Source organism: Mastigoproctus giganteus, chromosome 3 (genome assembly GCF_048544385.1).
Source record: "Mastigoproctus giganteus isolate SK-2022 chromosome 3, ASM4854438v1, whole genome shotgun sequence".
NCBI lineage: Eukaryota > Metazoa > Arthropoda > Arachnida > Uropygi > Thelyphonidae > Mastigoproctus > Mastigoproctus giganteus.
Window position 1 is genome coordinate 231215242 of NC_143577.1, and position 20197 is coordinate 231235438.

At 34.8% G+C, this 20197-nt stretch overlaps 1 protein-coding gene across 2 annotated transcripts in view; it reads left to right on the top strand.

Moving 5' to 3' along the window:
• Window positions 1–20197, top strand: part of cpa (F-actin-capping protein subunit alpha) — a 53606-nt gene that overhangs the window by 1663 nt on the left and 31746 nt on the right. The window contains exons 1-4 of one of the 2 annotated variants that reach the window (XM_090370934.1): window positions 15493–15522; window positions 16513–16576; window positions 19183–19234; window positions 19870–19933. In XM_090370934.1, the coding sequence (XP_090227060.1) occupies window positions 15493–15522; window positions 16513–16576; window positions 19183–19234; window positions 19870–19933 (210 nt within the window). Of the gene's footprint in view, window positions 1–15492; window positions 15523–16512; window positions 16577–19182; window positions 19235–19869; window positions 19934–20197 lie in introns of those variants that run through there. The other variant, XM_090370933.1, reaches the window with a different exon arrangement.

Genomic DNA, 20197 nt, shown 5'->3' on the forward strand with positions numbered 1-20197 from the left:
CAGACGTAGACATTAGGCTCATTAAGCTCAAGGTTTCAACTCTCATGGGTTGGACATAATTTGGTGACCCTAGATTATTTGCAAATTTTTTTATTTTGGAATTTGTCATGTAGTAGGTAAATGTAATACTGTATATGGCGTTAATATATACAAACAGATTTTACTGTATATTATTTTTTTTTCCTATTTAAGTATATATTTAAAATTTTTCATTTTTTTTGTAATAGGAGTAATTTTTACCAAAATATATAAGTAAATTGTAATATTAGTAAATTTTGGTAACTAGGGCTGTAACCCCCCCCCCCCCTTTAAATAGGCTCTGCATAGATCTTTACAGCTGAGGTTTTGCTTTTTAATGGCAATAACTAGAAATGCTGATTTTCATTACATAATGTCATGAGCGGTCAGTGGAATGTACGAAAACAATCTTAAGATTTAAAATCATTTCATGAAATTACTTTTAAAGATTAAACCATGTTACTGTTTTTTTTAAAAATTACATAATCAAGCTCAGTCCCATTGATGAAACAGCTATACCACCAAGTCTGCCACCATATGGAGGATAATGCTGTTCAGTGTTGTTATTAAAGCACAGCGGGTGAGGACAGAATTTGTAGTTTAGTTTCTTCTTGTTCATCGTAGATTTCTGTATTTTATTTATTTTGCAATCATCAACTTAGAAATGCATTTGAAAAAAAATAAAAGTATAAATTTTTTTAATTGCTTAAAAATTTATAAATTTTTATAAATTTTTAAGCAATTAAAAATTTGTATTGTGTAAGCATTACCATTTTTGTATATCTTGTAAATACAGTAACAGTTAAAATTCAGGTCCCTTGACTACTTCACTCCTAGCTCCACTGACAAATGTCCCTCTTTCCACCCCCTCTGAAAATGTAATAAGAATTATTTTTTGTAATACACATGATATATTATGGCCATAATTATCTTTTGTAGAAATATAATCTACTCGACATTTCTTCCTGGGTTTTTAAAAATGGATTTTGAATCACCACATCTAAAGAATCTCGTACATCTCTTTTGTTATTTGCATTAAACAACTCTCGTGTTAGCAGACATTTTTTCTCTCTTTTGCCCTCCTTCCCCAGATGCAGTTCTGAATGCCAAAAAGTAATAAAATTTAGTATCCCCTAGCATAAACAAACGTTTTGTTAGGTACTTATTCTTATTTATTTTTTTACCATTGAAAATCCATAGTCATTTTTTTTTAAATTTTGTAACCATTCAGCAATGAACACATGCTTTTTTTTTACTTATTTTGGAGACTAGAATACCCAGAATTTTTGTGCATACTTTATATATATCAATAAGTAAAATTCTTTTTATACTCCATGATGTCCACACAAGATGAGTGGAGCTAATAATATGAAACCTACAAGAATATTACAGTAAATTTTAAAAAATTAAAAAAAAAGAAATTAGATAAATTGCATTATATATAAGAAATATATATAATTAAGACACTTTTTTCACCATGTGAAATGGAAAACACATGGTTTTATTGAAACTTATATCAATTGCAAGCACAGCACCCACACTAGATTGTTTGCAGGTGATGTTTCCTTTTCAAAAATTATTTTTCTGAGCTGCAATGAAATGTTTTCTTGAAATGAACAATTTTTAGGTGTAGTGTTGTAATAGTAGATTTGTTTGTTTTGTTTTGTTATTTGGTTTTTAGGAGCATTAGCAACTAAAGCCATATTGCTCCGGGCGGTGGTCATTCCCTGACCTTTCCGCATCCTCCGTATTTGGTGGTGATGGGCTTGAACCCCGGTCTAATCAAGAAGAGTGTGCTACGCACTGCTGCTCCTTCCCACCTGGCTATGGAGGCGCCTGTGTAATAGTATAGTATGATTACACAATTGTGTAACATTATTAATATTGTGAGTAATATGGCTCACAGTAGTATTACTCAAACTGCAATGACTGTTTTTTTTTTCACTATTTATATACAACTCTAGCAAATTTATTAAAGTTTATAGCTAAATGCTAGATATTCTAGACAAGAGAACTCCTTTTTCTTACTGTCACACTCACACTCAGTTTAAATTTCATATAACAGAATTTCCTGGTGGCGCCTCCGTAGCCAGGTGGGAAGGAGCAGCAGTGCGTAGCACATGCTTCTTGATTAGACCGGGGTTCGAGCCCGTCACCACCAAATACGGAGGATGCGGAAAGGTCAGCGTATGACCACCGCATATCCCGGAGCAATATGGCCTTAGTTGCTAATGCTCCTAAAAAAACCAAAAAACAAACAAAACAGAATTTCCTCTAAATGTCTGATTCATTGTAATCTTTTTAAATGATTATTTCTTCTCTTTTTGAAATAGCCTTATCAGTAATTTTTCTCTGTATTCTGTTTTTCAGATTCAGAGAAGTATTATTGATGAGGCTATCTTAATTTTTCATTAAGTGGCATTAAGGTAGCACCTTGTTTCTCTATTTTATTATTCTAATCTTAAAAAAAAACATTTTCTGTAAATTATACCAGTCACCTGATTAATGCAGGTAGTGCATTCATGTCTCTTATGTAACAAGTTATATTAGTCATATACTAGATAGTAGCTAAGTTGGTGAAGGTTGATTTTGTTTCTGGGAATAGTTTTGACTCCTGTATGATATGGTATTTATTTCCAAGCTTGAAGCTGCTAAACCTGATCAGCATATTGATGACATTAAAGAAAGCTGCTTTGATTGAAAACAGAAACAAGTGTATAATTTATAGTGCTGTAATATAAAGGAAATTGGATAATTGTAATTAAAACAAGTTAGGCATTGTTACATTTCAGTAATGTTCAATAAAGTATCTCAGTGGGTAAAAAATCTGTGTAGTAGTACCTATTAACCTGGCAGTGGTGCCACGTCACCTGAGAGGTGACCTTCAAAAATGTCATTCCCATGTTAACCGTTAATGATTAAAAATCAGAAATATTTTACTGAAATTTACTGTCTTAAATATAGTCACACTTTTACTGCAATACTTTCTGGAGTCCTGGTTTTTTTTTTAATAGTTTCATACAGAAATTGTGTGCAAGAACCTGTCGGATGACCTGCCATTGGCTTTGCCACTATTTGGCATTTTGCTTGAGAAGTGGTGTGGTATTGGACAAGTGTGGATGCTGTGTTTGTTTATAGTTACTTGTTTTTCTTCTCACACTAGTTCAGTAAAATCTGTAGCCCTAGTCATTTTGAAAAGATTATTATTGTTTCTATTTTGTCTAAAACATTTTTTGTAATTTTCTGCAGAATTAGTTTTTTTTTTAAGATAAAAGGTATAAAAAGTAATTTTTTTATTAAAACTTAATAAAAGTAAATGCAATAAGTATTGCAATCCATTAAAGAAAGATGAAATAGTGGTGCTGTTCAAGCAGAATTGAAAGAAACCCCTAAACATTAAAATGTTTAATATTTAGGGACTAAATTAAAAAAAAAAAAAAAAAAAGGTTGTGCACCTTTCAGGTGATCAGCCACTGTTTTTGCTACACCATTACTGAGTTAATGGGAGATGGGTACATAGGAGATAAAATGAGTTAACCTGTCAACACAAAATTTGATACAAAGGTCCATAAATGTTTAATGTGATCAGTTTACAAAGAGGTTACATTACAAACAAACTCCAGGTGCAGTTCTGTTGGAGCACACTGCCAACTGTTCTCAGTAGGATGAAAGGAACAAGAGGTTCTTGCTTCATTCATTAGTTCCACTGAGGATAGTTAGCAGACTGTTCCTACAGAAAGTCTGGATTTTTGTTTGTTTATAATGTGAGTAACCTTTTCATAAACTCTTATTGCATTAAATTGTTTTTCTTAAATGCATGAGCAAGCTTTTTATTTATGCCATTTTAACTTGCATAATGACCTTCAAAACTTGTATTGGTAATACTAATATTCAAAATAAGTCCTGAAATTTTGAAAATAATCTGAGCTGCTATTCTAAATTTTTATCACTGTTTTTGTAGTAAGAAACTGAGGGAAGGACTATGGAATTAGAATGGGGCTTAAAACATTTTCAGCCCAAAAGAATATATGATGAAAGTTTTCTCTCAATCCACTTTTCCTTTTTGATTACATCACCCAAACATCCAAAACATAGATCCTTGCTGATAGCATAGTGGCTGTGATCACTGCCCTTCTACAAGGGTTCAAATCCCATCGAAACAAGAACAATTTTTATGGGCGTTTTTCATTCTGTGGGTGAGTTTCATTGGATGAGAATTGTGCAGTTTCTCTATATTCATAAAATAAAAACAATTACTGCAAAGTCTACATGCCCACTTGTATTCTGCTGCATAATACTCACTTTGGTTGTTTCTGACAATAAAATTGCATAATCTGTTTGAAGATATTGCAGTCAGGAATGATTCACGTGCTGTGGCTGAGACAATAACCTGGCCGGTTTGGCTAGTTTCACTGTGGCGCAAATTTTATAAATTATTTTTTTGCTTTAGCATTTCTGATTTTTAAAATGATGCATAGCCTAGTTGGTCATAAAATAGATAAAAATGAAATAAAAACTTATATAAAAACTTAGTACTTATACAATGTCAATGAATGTTAATGTAATCCCTTTAGTTTGTTATTTATAAAGTGGCTCATTAGTGTTCTAGCAAGTTATCTATATTTGACATCGATATTTATGTGAATACAGATTTTATCTCTTATTTGAATATATATTCAAATAAGTATTTCTATTAATTTTGATTAGTTCATTGGTTTTTAAAATTCTATATCTGCCTGACTGTTAGGTGATAAGAGTTTATATATAATTTGTTTTTTTATGTTTTTTTATCAGTTTAGTGTTTCTCTAAATATTCTGGATTATTTTTCTAGAATTATTTATTATTATGTTTTGATAATGACTGTATTTTTACCCGTAAATCTGTTCATTTCCACATCATGTGCAACACTACAGTCATTACTGCTGTAATCAATTTTGCCACACTTTGATTTCAATTATGGTATACAGTCCAGTTTTGAGGTAATTTCATGATAGTTTTCTTGTCTAAATTAAAAAATACTGTGACTGCATTCAAGCACATCTTGTACATTTCCTGTGGAATTAAATCTAGTAAATGGGAAAATTATGTAGGGCATCACACCTTACATGTCTTGTTCTTTGATATTTGCAAATACATTCAGTTCAATAGATGGTAGCCTATAGTCCTATAAAGAGTGTCCATCATTACCTAGAAAAAGTGGCATATGGTGTTGTTCACATGGCTTTCCTTGACTTTGAGATACACAGACCCTGACACTTTATCAGCCATGCAAAATGAGATTTAGTTTTAATCCATGTCAAGAAATAGTGGTCTCTACAAGAGACTTCACTTTTTTTTTCTTTTTTTTTTTCACTTTTTTGTCTGTTTATTGCTCTGATGATAGTTTGTAGAGTAAAGTGCTAACTATCAAACAGCAGTTCCTCTGGATGGTTGTTTTGAATAATATGACATTTTCATTACTGTGACTGAAAGTGCAGTCAGTGTGGCATACTGGATTTACATGAAATCTAAATGAATGCTCTGTTATCCCATTCTGAAGTAGCTGTATTTGTTCCATTCCTAAAATGAGGAGTCAGTTATTACAAACTCATTTAGTCCAGAGTTAGAATTTGATATACTTCTGGTATTCCTGTCCCTAAAAATTTCTTTATACATGAATGTAGATGCAATATATTTATTTCGTTTGTCAGCAACCTGAATAGAATAATCAGTATACCAGTTATGCCATTCACATTCCAGACCTATATGTTAAGCCTGGATTTACATATAAGCTATAGCTTAAGTGGCCTTACTCCATCTTAAAAAATCCTTTTTTTATATTGTCACAGGTGAACTCTAAGAGAGAAGGGCCCTCGTATATCAGAGAAGGGCCACAAGTTTAAATCTGGCCCTGGATAGTACTCAAGATGTAGCCTAAGGATTATCTTAGACAGTGGTACAATTACCTCCTTGATCCTGCTGGCAGAGTTCCTACATATTCTTAGCTGCTTCTCTTTGCTGCTCAGAGAACTTTTTCAGACCGTACAGTTAACTGTCTTTTTTGTGTTCCACTACCTTGAGTCTGTTAGCACCCAGTTAGTATGTTATTCTGGGATTACTGCCATCCAAATATAGTTCTTAACATTTACCAATGTTAATCCTCAATTGTCACTTCTCAGCCCATCTACCTAGTTTCTCTAGATCTTGTTGCCATAGCATATTTTGATTCCTGTCATTAACCTACCTACCAACCTTTGTATCATCAGTAAACTTAGGTATTAAACATTGAACCCATTTGTGGCCCCAACAAGGCACCTACCTAATTGAACAGATAACTCTGACACCAGTTCTGTAAAAAAAAAAAAAAGCCAGAACTGAGGCTTTTTTTTTTTTTTTTTTTTTTTGTCACTTATGGAGGATACACCACCATAAGTGACACTGCTTTTCCTCATCCTCCATTCCACCAGAGCAGACATTTGGAGTAATGTCACCCTTCTTCATCCAGGAAGGATTAGAAGAGAAGGTTGGCAGATCCCCAAAATCTGTGAAAAGGCTACAATCTGGAGATCTTTTAGTCAAAGCCTTGTGGGACAAACGTGCACAACAAATTCTGAAAGCTTGTTGTTTGTTTGTTATTTGGTTTTTAGGAGCATTACCAACTAAGACCATATTGCTCTGGGAATATGCGGTGGTCATTCCCTGACCTTTCCGCATCCTCCGTATTTGGTGGTGACGCGATCAAACCCCAGTCTAATCAAGAAGCGTGTGTTACGCACTGCTGCTCCTTCCCACCTGTCTACGGAGGCGCCATTCTGAAAGCTGCATTCTTAGGAAAATACCCATCGCCATACTATCCCCCCCAACTGAAGCCCTCAATTCTTCTTTTGGTGCCATATCAGAATCAGATCTTTTGGGAAGTGTACCATCAGAACTGAAACAGATGTCCATACCACTTTCAGAATCATTTACTCCTCTTGCTTGCCATTTACTGAGTTTGCTATTACCTTCCACACCTATATCCATACCTCCTACACTGCCACCTGTGAAAAAAGTTAGAAGGAAAAGCAGTCAAAAACCATTCTCATCTCAACCACAAGAATGAATGGATGTAGAGAAAGCAACAGAAGGCAGTCTTGGAACTTTCTGCAGAGGAAAAAATGGACATAGGACAGTGTCCATAAAAAAGATATATTCAAGGCGAGAAAAACAAGCCCTCAGCAATTTGGAAGCTGACCAACAGAACCAACAAAAATAAATAATGGTCACATTCATATTCTTGCAATGGAATTGTTGTGGATTCCATTGAAGTAATAAAGACATCAAGGCCCTCCTGCTTAAGCATGAGCCAACCTAACTTGCTTTTGCTTACAGGAGATGTATTTAAAGGCAAACAAGGACCCTTACTTGTGTAACTGTCCAATTATTCACAAAGATGGCTGGGGATGAACCTACCCTGATGAAGGTTGCTGGGTTACCATACCCCCTTTTCAGGTTACACCACTTGCCACCAACGTAGAGGCAGTAGCAGCTCATCTAACAATAGGGTTCCTCTTAACTATCTGCTCCATCTCTGCCACCTGGGAATGACATCCCCCCAGGTAGACCTTGATGATCTCATTAATCAATTGCCATTCCCTTTTCTCTTACCAGGGGATTTCCGTGGACTTACTACTCTGTATGACAGTGCTGACATCAGTGGAAGGGGTCGAACTGGCAAGCACATGCTCAAAAACAGTGGCCTGGTCTTCCTTAATGTGGGTTCTAACATCTTCATATGCCTACTCATACATTTACTGCAATTGATTTTATATGCTCCCCCCTTCTCTCCTCCCTGTGTGTGTACATGGGAGGTTGAAGACAACATTTATGATTGGGATCACTTCCCCATAATGTCTACTTTTTACAGTGGGAGATCATGCGACACATTGAGGATACCACAGTGTAAAATTAATCAAACTGACTTGAATGCTTTCAGACATCTGGCAACTTTTAATACCACCTCATTCAGCTAGGAACCAATTAATGATGCACTTAAGTATATCATAGAAAGTATTGTTCAAACAGCAGCAATTGCAATTCTGACAACATTAACTTGGTTTCCACCATTTCCAAAACCATGATGAAATGCAGAATCCACAGCAGCAAGAAAGAATCAAAACAAGGCATGGGGGATATTTTGTCGTTGTCCCACCACAAATAATCTAATAGGCTTCAAACATGCATGCATGCACCAAAGCATGTTATGTTAAGTATCAGTCAGAAGGAATCTTGGATCTGCTTCACATCTTCCATCACCCAGGTGGGGATACCTAAAATTGCCTGGGGGGGAACAAAGTCCAGAAAATGAAGGGTGAATATACATCACCCTTTTATCGATCTGGAGCATAATGGATGTGCAATTGCAGACTCCTCTGCAAATTCAAACACTCTAGGGAAGACATTTGCTAGAGTGTTTGCCAAAATATCTCCCCCCCCCCTGAGTTTCTTATCCTCAAACAAAAAGCTGAAAAGAAGCATTTGTGGTTGTCTTCAAATAACTGTGAGGCATACAACCAGCCTTTCACAGAATGGGAAATGAAAGCAGCACTGTCTCTATCCAAGGTGAGTGCCATTGGGTCAGATGACATCCATTATGAGATAAACATCTTTTATCTGAAATCTATGGATCAGTTGCTCTGTCTGTAAAACAAAGTCTACCTCAAAGGCCAGTTTCTGGACTCCTGGCACAAGGAAATCATAATTGCCTTTCCCAAACCAGGAAAGGATTTGGAAATACTGAATAATTATTGTCCTATAGCTCTGACAAGCCGCTTGTACAAGATACTATAAAAAATGGTCAATGCTTGACTTATATGGTATTTAGAAGCTAACACCCTTCTTTCCAGGACACAGTATGGTTTCTGAAGAAACAGGTCAAGATTTAACTGGTTAACTGACTGGAAACATCTATTTGTGATGCTTTTCTGAAACACAAGCACCAGGTGCTGGTTTTCTTTGATATGGAAAAAGTGTATGACACAGTGTGGAGATTTGAAATTTTAAAAGAGATTTACAAACTTGGTCTTAGGGATCATCTAGCATTTTTTTATTAAAAATGTTTTGTCACAGTGCTTATTTCAAGTTCGTGTGGGGTCCGTTCTCTCTTTGACCTTTTTGTCAAAGGGGAAGTCTCTCAAGGGTCAGTTCTAAGTGTTATGCTTTTCGCTATCAGACTTAATTCCTGTATGTTGATAATTCCAGTATTCTCTCAGTCATGTAATATGAGGGTCATCAAAAGGCAATTACAACAAGTCATCAACCAATTCACTTCCTGGCCTATGGCTAATGGTTTCAAGTTCTCGTCATTTGTGTACACTTTTGTTGAAAATGGAACCTTCACCTCGGGATGAAACAAAAATCATTCCAGTAGTACCTGAGACAAAATTCTTAGGGCTTGTATTCAATAATAAGTTGACATTTCTACCACAAATCTGTCAACTGCGGACAAAGTGCACAAGAGGGCTGAATCTCCTTTGTGCCATTCATCTAATAACGAGAAGCAGGCCTCAGCACTTTACTCTGCCTCTATCATGCACTTGTCCAATCTAAATTAGATTGTGTTCCAAGTGTATGCATATGAAATAGCATACTCTGATAGTTAGACCCAGTTCCACTACACAACTTCTCCATTAATAACAAGAGGAAAGGCCAGTACTTCACCATCTGTCGACCTACAACTCTGTACTATCCATTGATTTGCTTATTCTGATTTCCTGCCTGCTGGCTCGAAATCAGAATCATCTGTGGGATCCGCTGCAGTCTTTCCAGATAGTGCAGTATATGCACTGCACTTGTATGGCTAGCTCTCTTGCATGCCACGTTTCTGATATCCCTCTTAGTCTACATTTGATAACTTGACCAGTACTTCATCAAATTAGATAGGTGTACCTAATAAGGTGGCCACTCAGTATATATCAGTATATTTTAAATACCAGAAGAGAAAGAAATATTCTCAAAACCTGGTTATCTGTTTGGATTCATAGATGATAAGAATCTTCAAATAAAGGAAGTACAGGCAAGCAGTGATCATGTATTAATGTGAGATCTATTTAAAAAGATAACTATTCTTAAAGGAAAAGGCTTCTGTTTTCATAATTGAGATTACGGTTATCTTAGTTGTTGGAAGTCAGATCACAAAAGTCCTTAGCTATAAGTGCAAAGAACAATATTGAATAAATCTTTTCATATGTTAGTAATAAAAGGATAATAAATAGACAGAGACAGATTTACCTGAAGCCTAAGCTTCAGTGCCGCTCACTTGCACGGGCCCCTTCCAAGGCCCTGGAAGGGCCCTAGCAATGTATTCACATAGTCATATGTTTTTGTAAAATTTGCACAAGTAAGATATTTTAACCACAATCGGTTGAGACCGCTATCTTTTTCCACTCTGACTTCCCCTCATTCAAGTGGCAGCTGGCATTTTTAGGATCCGGCTAGGGGGAAGTTGAGTTAGAGATACACTTAGTTTTTGGTTTAGAGGGATATACTGTATTTATGTTGCTTGCAGTCACTTCAGTATAGTTAAGTTATTGCTAGCTGTCCTGGTGTAGGAATGGCTTACAGGAACACTCCTGCCACCAATGAAAACTTAACATCAACGAATAACATAAAACTCACAGTACATCACTACAGTGAGGATATGAATGACAAATTGATTGAGTGTTGTCAATTCAAAGAGTATTTAAGATTAGTCACTGCACAAGGAAACTTGAAATGTCCCGAAATCTTACAACTCATATATGAAAGAAACTTGATAGAGGTTTCCCAAATTTGACAACAATCCTAAAAATTTACGTGAAATTACTAATAATGAGTTGTGAAGCTGAAAGAAACTTTTCTAAACTATCAATAACCATTCTATAGGAAAGACTGAATTATCTTTCTGTTGTCTCTGTAGAAAATTATATTATAAAATAGTTGTCATATGAAGAGGCAATCAGAGTATGAAGCCAAAAAATGTAGGAAAAAGAGTATTATAGAGGTGTGTCAGGCAGTTAATTAAAAAAATATATTTTTTTTGGATTTTGTGATGTTTGTGGTATTTGTCAGCTTTTATAAATTTGTAATTTGTTGTGATTTCTTTTCTCATTCTAAATAAATATTCATTTCCATACCTAATTTTTTATTCATAACTTTGTATTCTTTTTCTTAAAGAGGGTCCCAAAAATTGTATAAGCTTCAGGTCCCATAAAACTTGGATCTACCCCCTGGGCTCAGAAGTGAACAATTGAGGTTTAACATTGAAAAATTCAAGGTGGAAAGCACGTGGGCAGCGGTAATTCTAGAATAGCGTACCAATTAATTCGTACCAAACTCAAGGTGGTGTAGAATGAAAGAGATCTTGAGGTAATTGTTATAGTCTGACATGAAGTTTTCTGAGCAGTGCACACAGGTGCTAGGACAGCTCATGGGGTTTTGTCAGTAAGGACGGAAACACACTACTCTCACTTCACGAGACTTCACGTGTAAACATGTCTAACGTCAAATGTGTGGGAACTATATTTCCCATTTAGTTTATTGCTCGGAGACACACTTTTGTCATTGGCTGTATTCACAAGATATCACATCGGGCTTCAAGGCCAAATCACGTTTTCAGGAGTTCACCTTTTTAGAAATTTCGTTAGGCGTGATGGCATGACAAGAGGAAAATGGAGGAAATGCTAATAGAAAATTAAATTACAATAATGCTGTTTTGAGTACACAAGTAAGAATATCCAAAAACAAATAACAAATCATCAAGAACGTTGCTCCTGTGCCTATTCTGAAGCACCCTCCACCTTGACCATCTACTCGGCATACTCACCGCAAATGTCCAGTCACAGAGATGCTCAAAAATGGCCAAAGGAGGAAAACAGAGCAACAGTATTACAATTAACAAATTTAGAGGACAAACAAGTCAATCATTTCAATTAGTACAACTCATAATTTCTTACAAATTCAATTTTTAGCGTTGAGAAGTAGTTTTTTGATATTAAATTTAATTTAAAATTTTGTTTTGTATTTTGACAGAATAAATCCTTATTCAAAATTAAACTTAACAGTATTTCAACTTTCCTTAAACATACAACTAATTTTTCCTTTGATTGAATTTCAAAATTGCATATTTTGCCCTTATATGTTGCCCTTAATTAGATTATGTAGGAAATTAAATTCCTCTTTATTCATCCGTAAGTACATCTTAAAATGATTTTCATCTTCATCTAAGTTCTGCAGTAAATGATGGAATTCGCCTTTTTATGTTCTCTTCCAGTTTGTCATGTATCCATTGCTTACTCTTTTGTTTTCTCAGCTATAAGAAAAGCACATGCATTTTCTAAATCTTCTTCAAAACCTGAAGAAGAGGATGAACTGTGGCAATTCATTTTGTTTCAACTTTCCTCAAAGAGAACAACACAAATGTAACATTATAGTAATGCTGCTTCCATGACTGACTTCACAGTTTATACTAAACGTTTAAGTGACATGACGAGAGACCCGTGACATGATAATAGTGTGTTTTCGCCTTAATATACAGTAACTTTGACGGCAGGGACAAGGAGGTTATTAGTAATGGCCAAAAGGGGGAAGGAAGCCCCATATGGCCATTAAATAAAATAATAAATAATAATAAGAGAAAAGGAAATAGATAACCTATGCATTTCCCTCCTCCCATAGGTAATTATTCAGCTAATCTTTGAATTTCCCCAAACCGTCAGCCTCTACCACCCATGCAGGTAACTTATTCCAGTAATTTATAACTTGCTGGCTAAAATAAAACTTCTTGCAATAAAACTTCCTCCAGTCTAAACATCTCTCCCCATAACTTGATTTTATGGCCCCTAGTTCTAGAGGTAATTGATTATTATCCCATTGTAATAAGGAAATGGTTAGGTGACATCTTGAGTACTGGATTCAGGTCTGGAAGCCTCATTTTAAGAAGCATGTGAATCTCTTGGAACAGGTACGGAGAAGTGCAGTCAGATTAGTCAGGGACACAAAAGGGTACTCTTACCATGAAAGACTTCATTTTTACAAATTGCAGGACTTAGACACTAAGCACCTGTGAGGTGATCCAATTGAGATGTTTAAGGCTTTAAATGGATTGAATAAACTAAATGCTGATAGCATCTTGGACAACACACATAAGGTGACATAAACTTAAATTGAAAAAGGATGGCTGCAGGATAGAAGTGCAAAAATTTGCTTTCAGTCAGGAGTAATTGGTTGTTTTTGGGAACAAATTGCCATCTGGTGTAATGGAAGTTGATAGTTTGAATAAATTTAAGAAAGAATTAAGCAAATTCTTAGAGGATGGACAGATTATTATTATATTATATTATATTATTTTTTTTGCTGTTGCTGTATATCTTGCTTCTTTTCTTCATTTGCTTCTACTAATACTAATAAAAGAAAAGGTATGAGCCGTATTGGTCCACTTGATATCAAGGTAGCAGTATCATTTATCCTGGAATTTTAAACTTCAATATAGCAGTGGCTAGCTAATATTAACTGGATGTTGAATATGAGTTTATGATAGCGGAAAAGTATTAGAAGTAAAATTATTACAATTAAAAAGGAACAAGACACTACCAGGAGCTGATGGAATCTAACCAGTTATATTGAAAGAAGTGGTAAAAGTGGTCAGCAAACTTTTAAATATTAAAATGAGAACTTCTTAGATTCAGGCCAAGTCTGTCTAGATTGTATTCTTTATAGATTGAAATCCTCTTAAGTATTTAATGTAGACTATCAGGATGGGAATGGAATTATAATGGAATCAGTATTGTTTTGTTAGGGGGAGACCACATATTACTAATTTAATTAGCTACAGTGAAATCGTTGAAGAACTGGATGCAGAGAATAATTTAAACATTTATTTAGATTTCAATAAAGCTGGTGATGTCCCAAATGAATAATTGTATAAAATGTAATACACAGTGTGGCAATTAAATAACGAGATTGCGTGCGCTCTGCATTTATTATTAATGTAAGAGGCCAAAATAGTACATGATTAGATCTGCTAGTGTGCTCTTTCCAATGAGTGCAAGTTGAAACTTGTTCGATCAGTAGTTCATGATCGATGACAGAGTAGTAGTAGTTTTATGCATGTCGTCGGAAAATTTAAAATGGAGCAAAGAGCAGTTATCAAATTTTATTGTAAATTGGGAAATGTGTTACGGAAACTTTTGACGATTTAAAAAAAAGTTTATGTTGATGAATGTTTGTCTCGACCAAGAGTGTTTGAATGGTTTTCTTGTTTTCGTAAAGGACATGAGTCATTAGAGGATGATCAATGAAAAGAGGATGAAATATCAGACAATGCCCCCACACATTCTGCTGTCAACATAAAGTAATTTTTGGCAAAAAAATCGATTCCAGTCATTGAACACCTCCCATATTTACCAGATTTGTCTCCCGCAGATTACTTTTTGTTCCCCAAACTCAAAACAGCCATGAAAGGAACTTGATACGGGACAATAGAGGACATCCAGGCTGCAGTGACTGACCAGCTGAAAGTGGTACCAGAAGAGGAGTTCTAGAAGTGTTTTCAAAACTTGTATAAAAGATGTAAACAGTGTGTACACATCAGAGGTGATTACTTCGAAAATATATAACCTTACTTTGCCGTTAGTGTTATTCTTTTTTTGGTAGTAGTATCAGTCTCGTTATTTAATTGGCACAATGTGTATGACATTAAGAGAGAGTTGCCACTGTGAATAAAGCAATGATTAAGTGTTTAGGAGAGCAGCCATAAATAACCACTGCTCTTCATGAACTAATGTTATGAGTGTAATATGCCAAAATTTAATGTTAAGCCCCTTACTTACCTTCCATTATTTATTAATTATATTGCTATAGATATTTCAAGTTTAATGTTGTAAGTAACGGTGATCAAGGCTACTTCAACAAACGTAGATAAATTATTTGGATGAACTGGGAAATGGTAGTTGGGGTATAATGCTGTAAAATGTAAGATCTTGCACCTCAATAGTGGTAATCCTAAAGGAACACTGCTTTGGTTGCACGAAACTCAAAATAGTTGGTAATGAAAAGGACTTTGAAGTAACTATACAATTTGATACAAAGTTCTCTGAAGAGTGCAGACAAACCACTAGCAAAAGACCGCCTATGGAGTTTTGTTAATGATATACAGCAACTTTGCCAGTAGAAAATAGAAACAGAGGCAATTAGGCAATGTTAAGGTTACACATAACCGGATTGAATATTGCATACAGACTTGGAAATTCTATTTTTACCCTCTCTAACAGGCAGGTCCAAATCAAGAAGATGTGTGCCTGTTGGAGATGGTACAAAGAAGAAAGAAAGATGCATTGGTTACTCTTTTTTATTATTATTTATTTATTTATTTTATTTTTTAAGCTGATGCTACATGAACTTGCATTACTTTGTCAAATAGAGAGAGAAAGAATATCTTTATTGTAAATGTTCAGTTATAAACATAAACACATTGAGTAATGCAGCAAAGCCCCCTTGATGGCCAAAAGGCCAAAGGTTTACAAAATAACAGGTGCATAGATTATAATGAAAATTACAGAAGGAAGTTATCTAAATATAGTTACACATACAAAGTAAAAATAGTTGCACAGTTGTAGATTTTATATGCATAGAAGAGAGTGAAAATTAAATAAAATGACAAAATAGATGGAGTACATATCATTATCCGCACAATTCATAAGAAAGGGTGAGGTAATGATACTACCCCACCCTAAATAAAGTTTCTGAGTGCAGTAGGACATCATTACATTAGTACTAATTACACCATTGTTCAAAATAAAAATAATCATATAACATTTTAGTATCTTCAACAACAAGTAGAAGTTTATTCCAGCAATCAGTTACTCTCTGGCCGTATGCAAATTTCTAGTCATCTATCATTTGAAACAGTTAATTAAAAATCAGTTGATGTCTTCATAAATGTAAACTCTGTATTAAAGTCTTTTTTAAAAAAAGGTAGCTTTGAATCCCTGAAGGTAACATATTTTCTTAAGAGGTAGCAAAAAAAAAATTCTCCTATTCATTGCAAATGATCCTATTTGCATTGGAAACAATCGTTTGATTTTTCTTCACATTTATCACTTATATTACTATCAGTTTTATGTTGTATTTCCAAAAAAAAAGGATTAAGTTTTAAATGCTTCCATTTTTCCTTTGGCATGGAATATCAAATTCCATTACACGCTCTTTGAGTAGACCGGGGTTCAAGCCCCTGACTGCTGAATACGGTCGATCTGCCAACCCGCACTGGACCAGCGTGGCAGATTATGGTCCATTTCCCTCAGCATGAATTGTTGAGGAGGCTTCCATCCTGCAGTGGGTTGATAATGGCTGCACTTTACTTTTTTTACTAATAGATTTCTTTAGAGAAAAAAATTAATTTCCAATTTAATTTTTTAGAGAAAAAATTAGAAATTAGATTTTATTTAATTCAGATATTCTATCCCTAATCTAATGATTTGAATATGCTTTTCCTTCAGGTTCGTATTGCTTCAGATTTCATCTTACATGCTCCACCTGGAGAGTTTAATGAAGTGTTTAATGGTAAGTGATTTTATCCAATGGGTAATTGACTTAAATTAAAATTAAAGAAAGGGCTATCTTTTCTTTATTGCTTGCTTTATATCTGTAATATTATGCAATGTATGTGTGTTTCTAATGCTAATATCAGATTACAGGATTATTAGTTGGTCCCACTCCATAGGGGTTTCTATTAAATGATAAATCATTACTCTAGCAATCATCTTTATGAAAAGTTTGTAGTAGGCTTAGATTGCAAGTTTAATAGAATTATACAGTACATAGGATTATTGGTATACCTCATTTATTAAAGCATATCACCTTCTTCCCAGTTATTTACATCATCAATATGGAAAGATCATGATATATGAGCAAGTGAAAAAGGTGGTTGCACAGTGCCAGTTAAGTGCTAAGTAGACTGGAAATTTTTCATTGACTTAAGGCTTAAAGTTATCATTAAGAATAGGACAGCCGATGAATACCAAACAATAACTACAACCTCCTGTTTCTTCCTGTCTCAATACAGTTTGCAACCAGGCAATTATTTGAGTTAGAAAGCTCATAGTTATTTAATATAAGGCTGAAATTATTTTATTTGAGGGCAATATTTCCATTACTGAGGATAAGATGTCTTTAAAAGCTTAAATTACAGCCAAATACCTTTCTTTATCTGTATTAAATTAAGAAAATATTAATTTTAGGCTGGTGTACTTAGTTTGTGAATGTCTCTTCCCAGCCATTACAGTCTACATATTATTATCTATCTGCAAATAAAAATAAAATTGGCAACAATATTCCTGTACTATACAGGGTGTTTCAAAAGTGATGGTCAATAATTTAAAGGTGAACCGTGCAGACTACAATATGCAAAAAAAGCCTAGTAAACATGGGTCCTTGGGTGAATCATTTTCGAGATATTGCACATTTCTAGTTGGGATCCACCGCTGACAAGGTGAACTGTATAGAGTTGGGATCCACCACTGACTTGTTTGTTTAGGTTAGGTTATGCTCATTCTCTCCCTTTCCCCTCTCTCAATGCTCTGAGACATAGCAGGCATACTAGTACTTGTCAAAGGATAGTCAACATGGAAAGAGGTTACAGCAACAAAGAGTATGCAGACATGCACTTCATGTATAGTAAAGCCAACAGCAGTGCACTCAAGGCTGCACATTTGTACCAAAAAGCATTTCCCAGCCAAAGGCAGCCCAACAGGGGCACATTCATCAGAGTACATCAACGCCTTTTAGAGAACATGGAGTACGAGCAGGTAGGCCCAAAAGCATAACACCTGATGTTGAGGAAAGGGTGTTAGGAAGAATAGAACAAAATCCAGGAATTTTGACAAGGAGGGTTGCTCTGCAAGAGCATTTACTGAGTCACAGCAGTGTGTGGAGAATTTTACATCATCAGTTACTCTACCCCTACAATATCCAGCATGTACAACGTCTCAGCAATACAGACTACCATCCCAGAGTGAATGTCTGCCTGTGAATGCAACAGTGTGTCCTGAACCCCCAATTTTTAAACAACATTTTGTTCACTGATGAAACTCGTGATGGTATTTTTAATTTTCATAACTGTCACATTTGGTCCGACGAAAATCCTAACACAATTCATGAGTCACTACATCAGGAACATTGCTTGTTGAATGTCTGGGCAGGAGGACTACTAGGAGACCATCTAATTGGATCACACTTTCTGCCAAAAAGGATAACAGGAGAACTGTGGCTTCAGTTCCTGCAGAATATTCTTCCAGACCTCCTTGATGATTATAATGTTCCACTTCAGCAATGCCAGAACATGTGGTTTATGCATGATGGTGCACCGGCACATGTTGCTTGAGTTGTGACTCGGTATTTAACTAGACGGTATGATCAACGGTGGATAGGTAGAGGTGGGCTGTAATGTGGCCTCCCAGATCGCCAGACTTAAATCCTATTGATTTTGGTATCAAGGGTCATGTAAAAAGCTTGCTGTACACTGACATTAACACAGTTGAGGAATTGCAGTGTCGGGTTGAAGGAGCCTTTCAGAAAATCGGAAATGACCCTGGAATGCCTGAGAGGATTCGCAACTCAATGCAGAGAAGATTACAAAGCTGCATACGGATGCAAGGACAGCATTTTGAACACCTTTTGTAACATGTAACATCTGTAAAATCCTGTGGTGTTGAAACCAAAAATTAAAAATGTATTATCTTATGTTTAATAAAACCACTCTTAGCAAAGGATTCACAGCTTTTTGCTAAACTAGTGCTCCTATAGTCAGTGGCAGATCTTAACAGAAAATGTGCATCATCTCGAAAATGGTTCATTTGCGGCCCGATGTTCACTGGGACTTTTTTTGCTTTTTTAGTTTGTGCTTTTCACCTTTAAATTATTGACCATCATTTTTGAAACACCATGTATACCTACTTTTGTCCCACCATGTGCCTAAGACTTATTCAATGTTTATTAAGACAGTGTAGGATGAGAATCTGCCCGTTAGAGTCCAAGATGTTTGGCTTCAACTATTTTGATTTGACATTTTCATCAAGTCAAAATAGTTTCATATTGTACTTGTGATTTTTTTTGTTATTAAGAAGTTATTTTAATAAAACTTGCAATATTAAAAATTAATTTATTTTCAGATGTCAGAGTGCTTCTTAATAATGATGGACTTTTGAAGGAAGGTGCTTCAGGGTATGTTCTGAAATTTGCTATATGGATTTCCTATTTTATGCATATTTATATAACGCATGGATGGACTTTGAAAAGTTTATAAAATAATGTCATGTGATATCAGCCTATCAGTGCAGATGAATCTGCACTGATAGGCTGATATCTAGTGTTGCTAGTTCATTTTAGAAGGAGGTTGGTTTTTTTTACCTGCAGATAACTTAAAACATTGTATTTCATTATTGGTGAATTGGATGTTATTGGAGTTCTTCACGGTGATCACCTTCTTTTTTTATATCTTCAACATTTGTCATAAAATGCCATACCTGTTCAGTTTTAGTCATGAAGTTTTGGTTTTTATATATTTTTTTTTAGTCAAGAAAGATTGACAAATATTTGTTGTTACTGAAAGTTGGATGGATTTTCACGTTATTTTCATATACTAACTTTGAATTTCTTTTTAAAATCTATTATTTTGGTAATCTAACAGATTTTTCTTTTTTTTAGTGAAATTGATTAGGACTGTTATTATTATCAGTTTTATTTTTATTAAATATATTATTTATTTACTGACCACAATGAATGTTTTAATCTTTATAATAAATATAATTTTTCTTTTTCACAACTGTAAAATTATTTTATTGATACTGTATTTTCAGAGCCTTTTCCCAATATAATAAAGATCAACTAACACCAGTTAGAATAGAAGGTGCATCATATCAGGTAATGTTTGCTGTTTTGTTTTATTTCAGTAATAGTTTTCATTTACTGTTCCTACCCTGTAATCACATTGTATTATCCCATCTATGAATAGAAATTCATCTGCACTACTTGTTAAATAATTCATTTCTGTTATTCACTTTATTACACAGCATTCCCACGAAAGTGTGTTGTAACAGCACCCAAAAAAAAGATTGCATTACCTGTGCATCATGGTTTTCAGCTGCTCCCACCCATAATTATTTATTTAGAAGAACATGTTGAGTA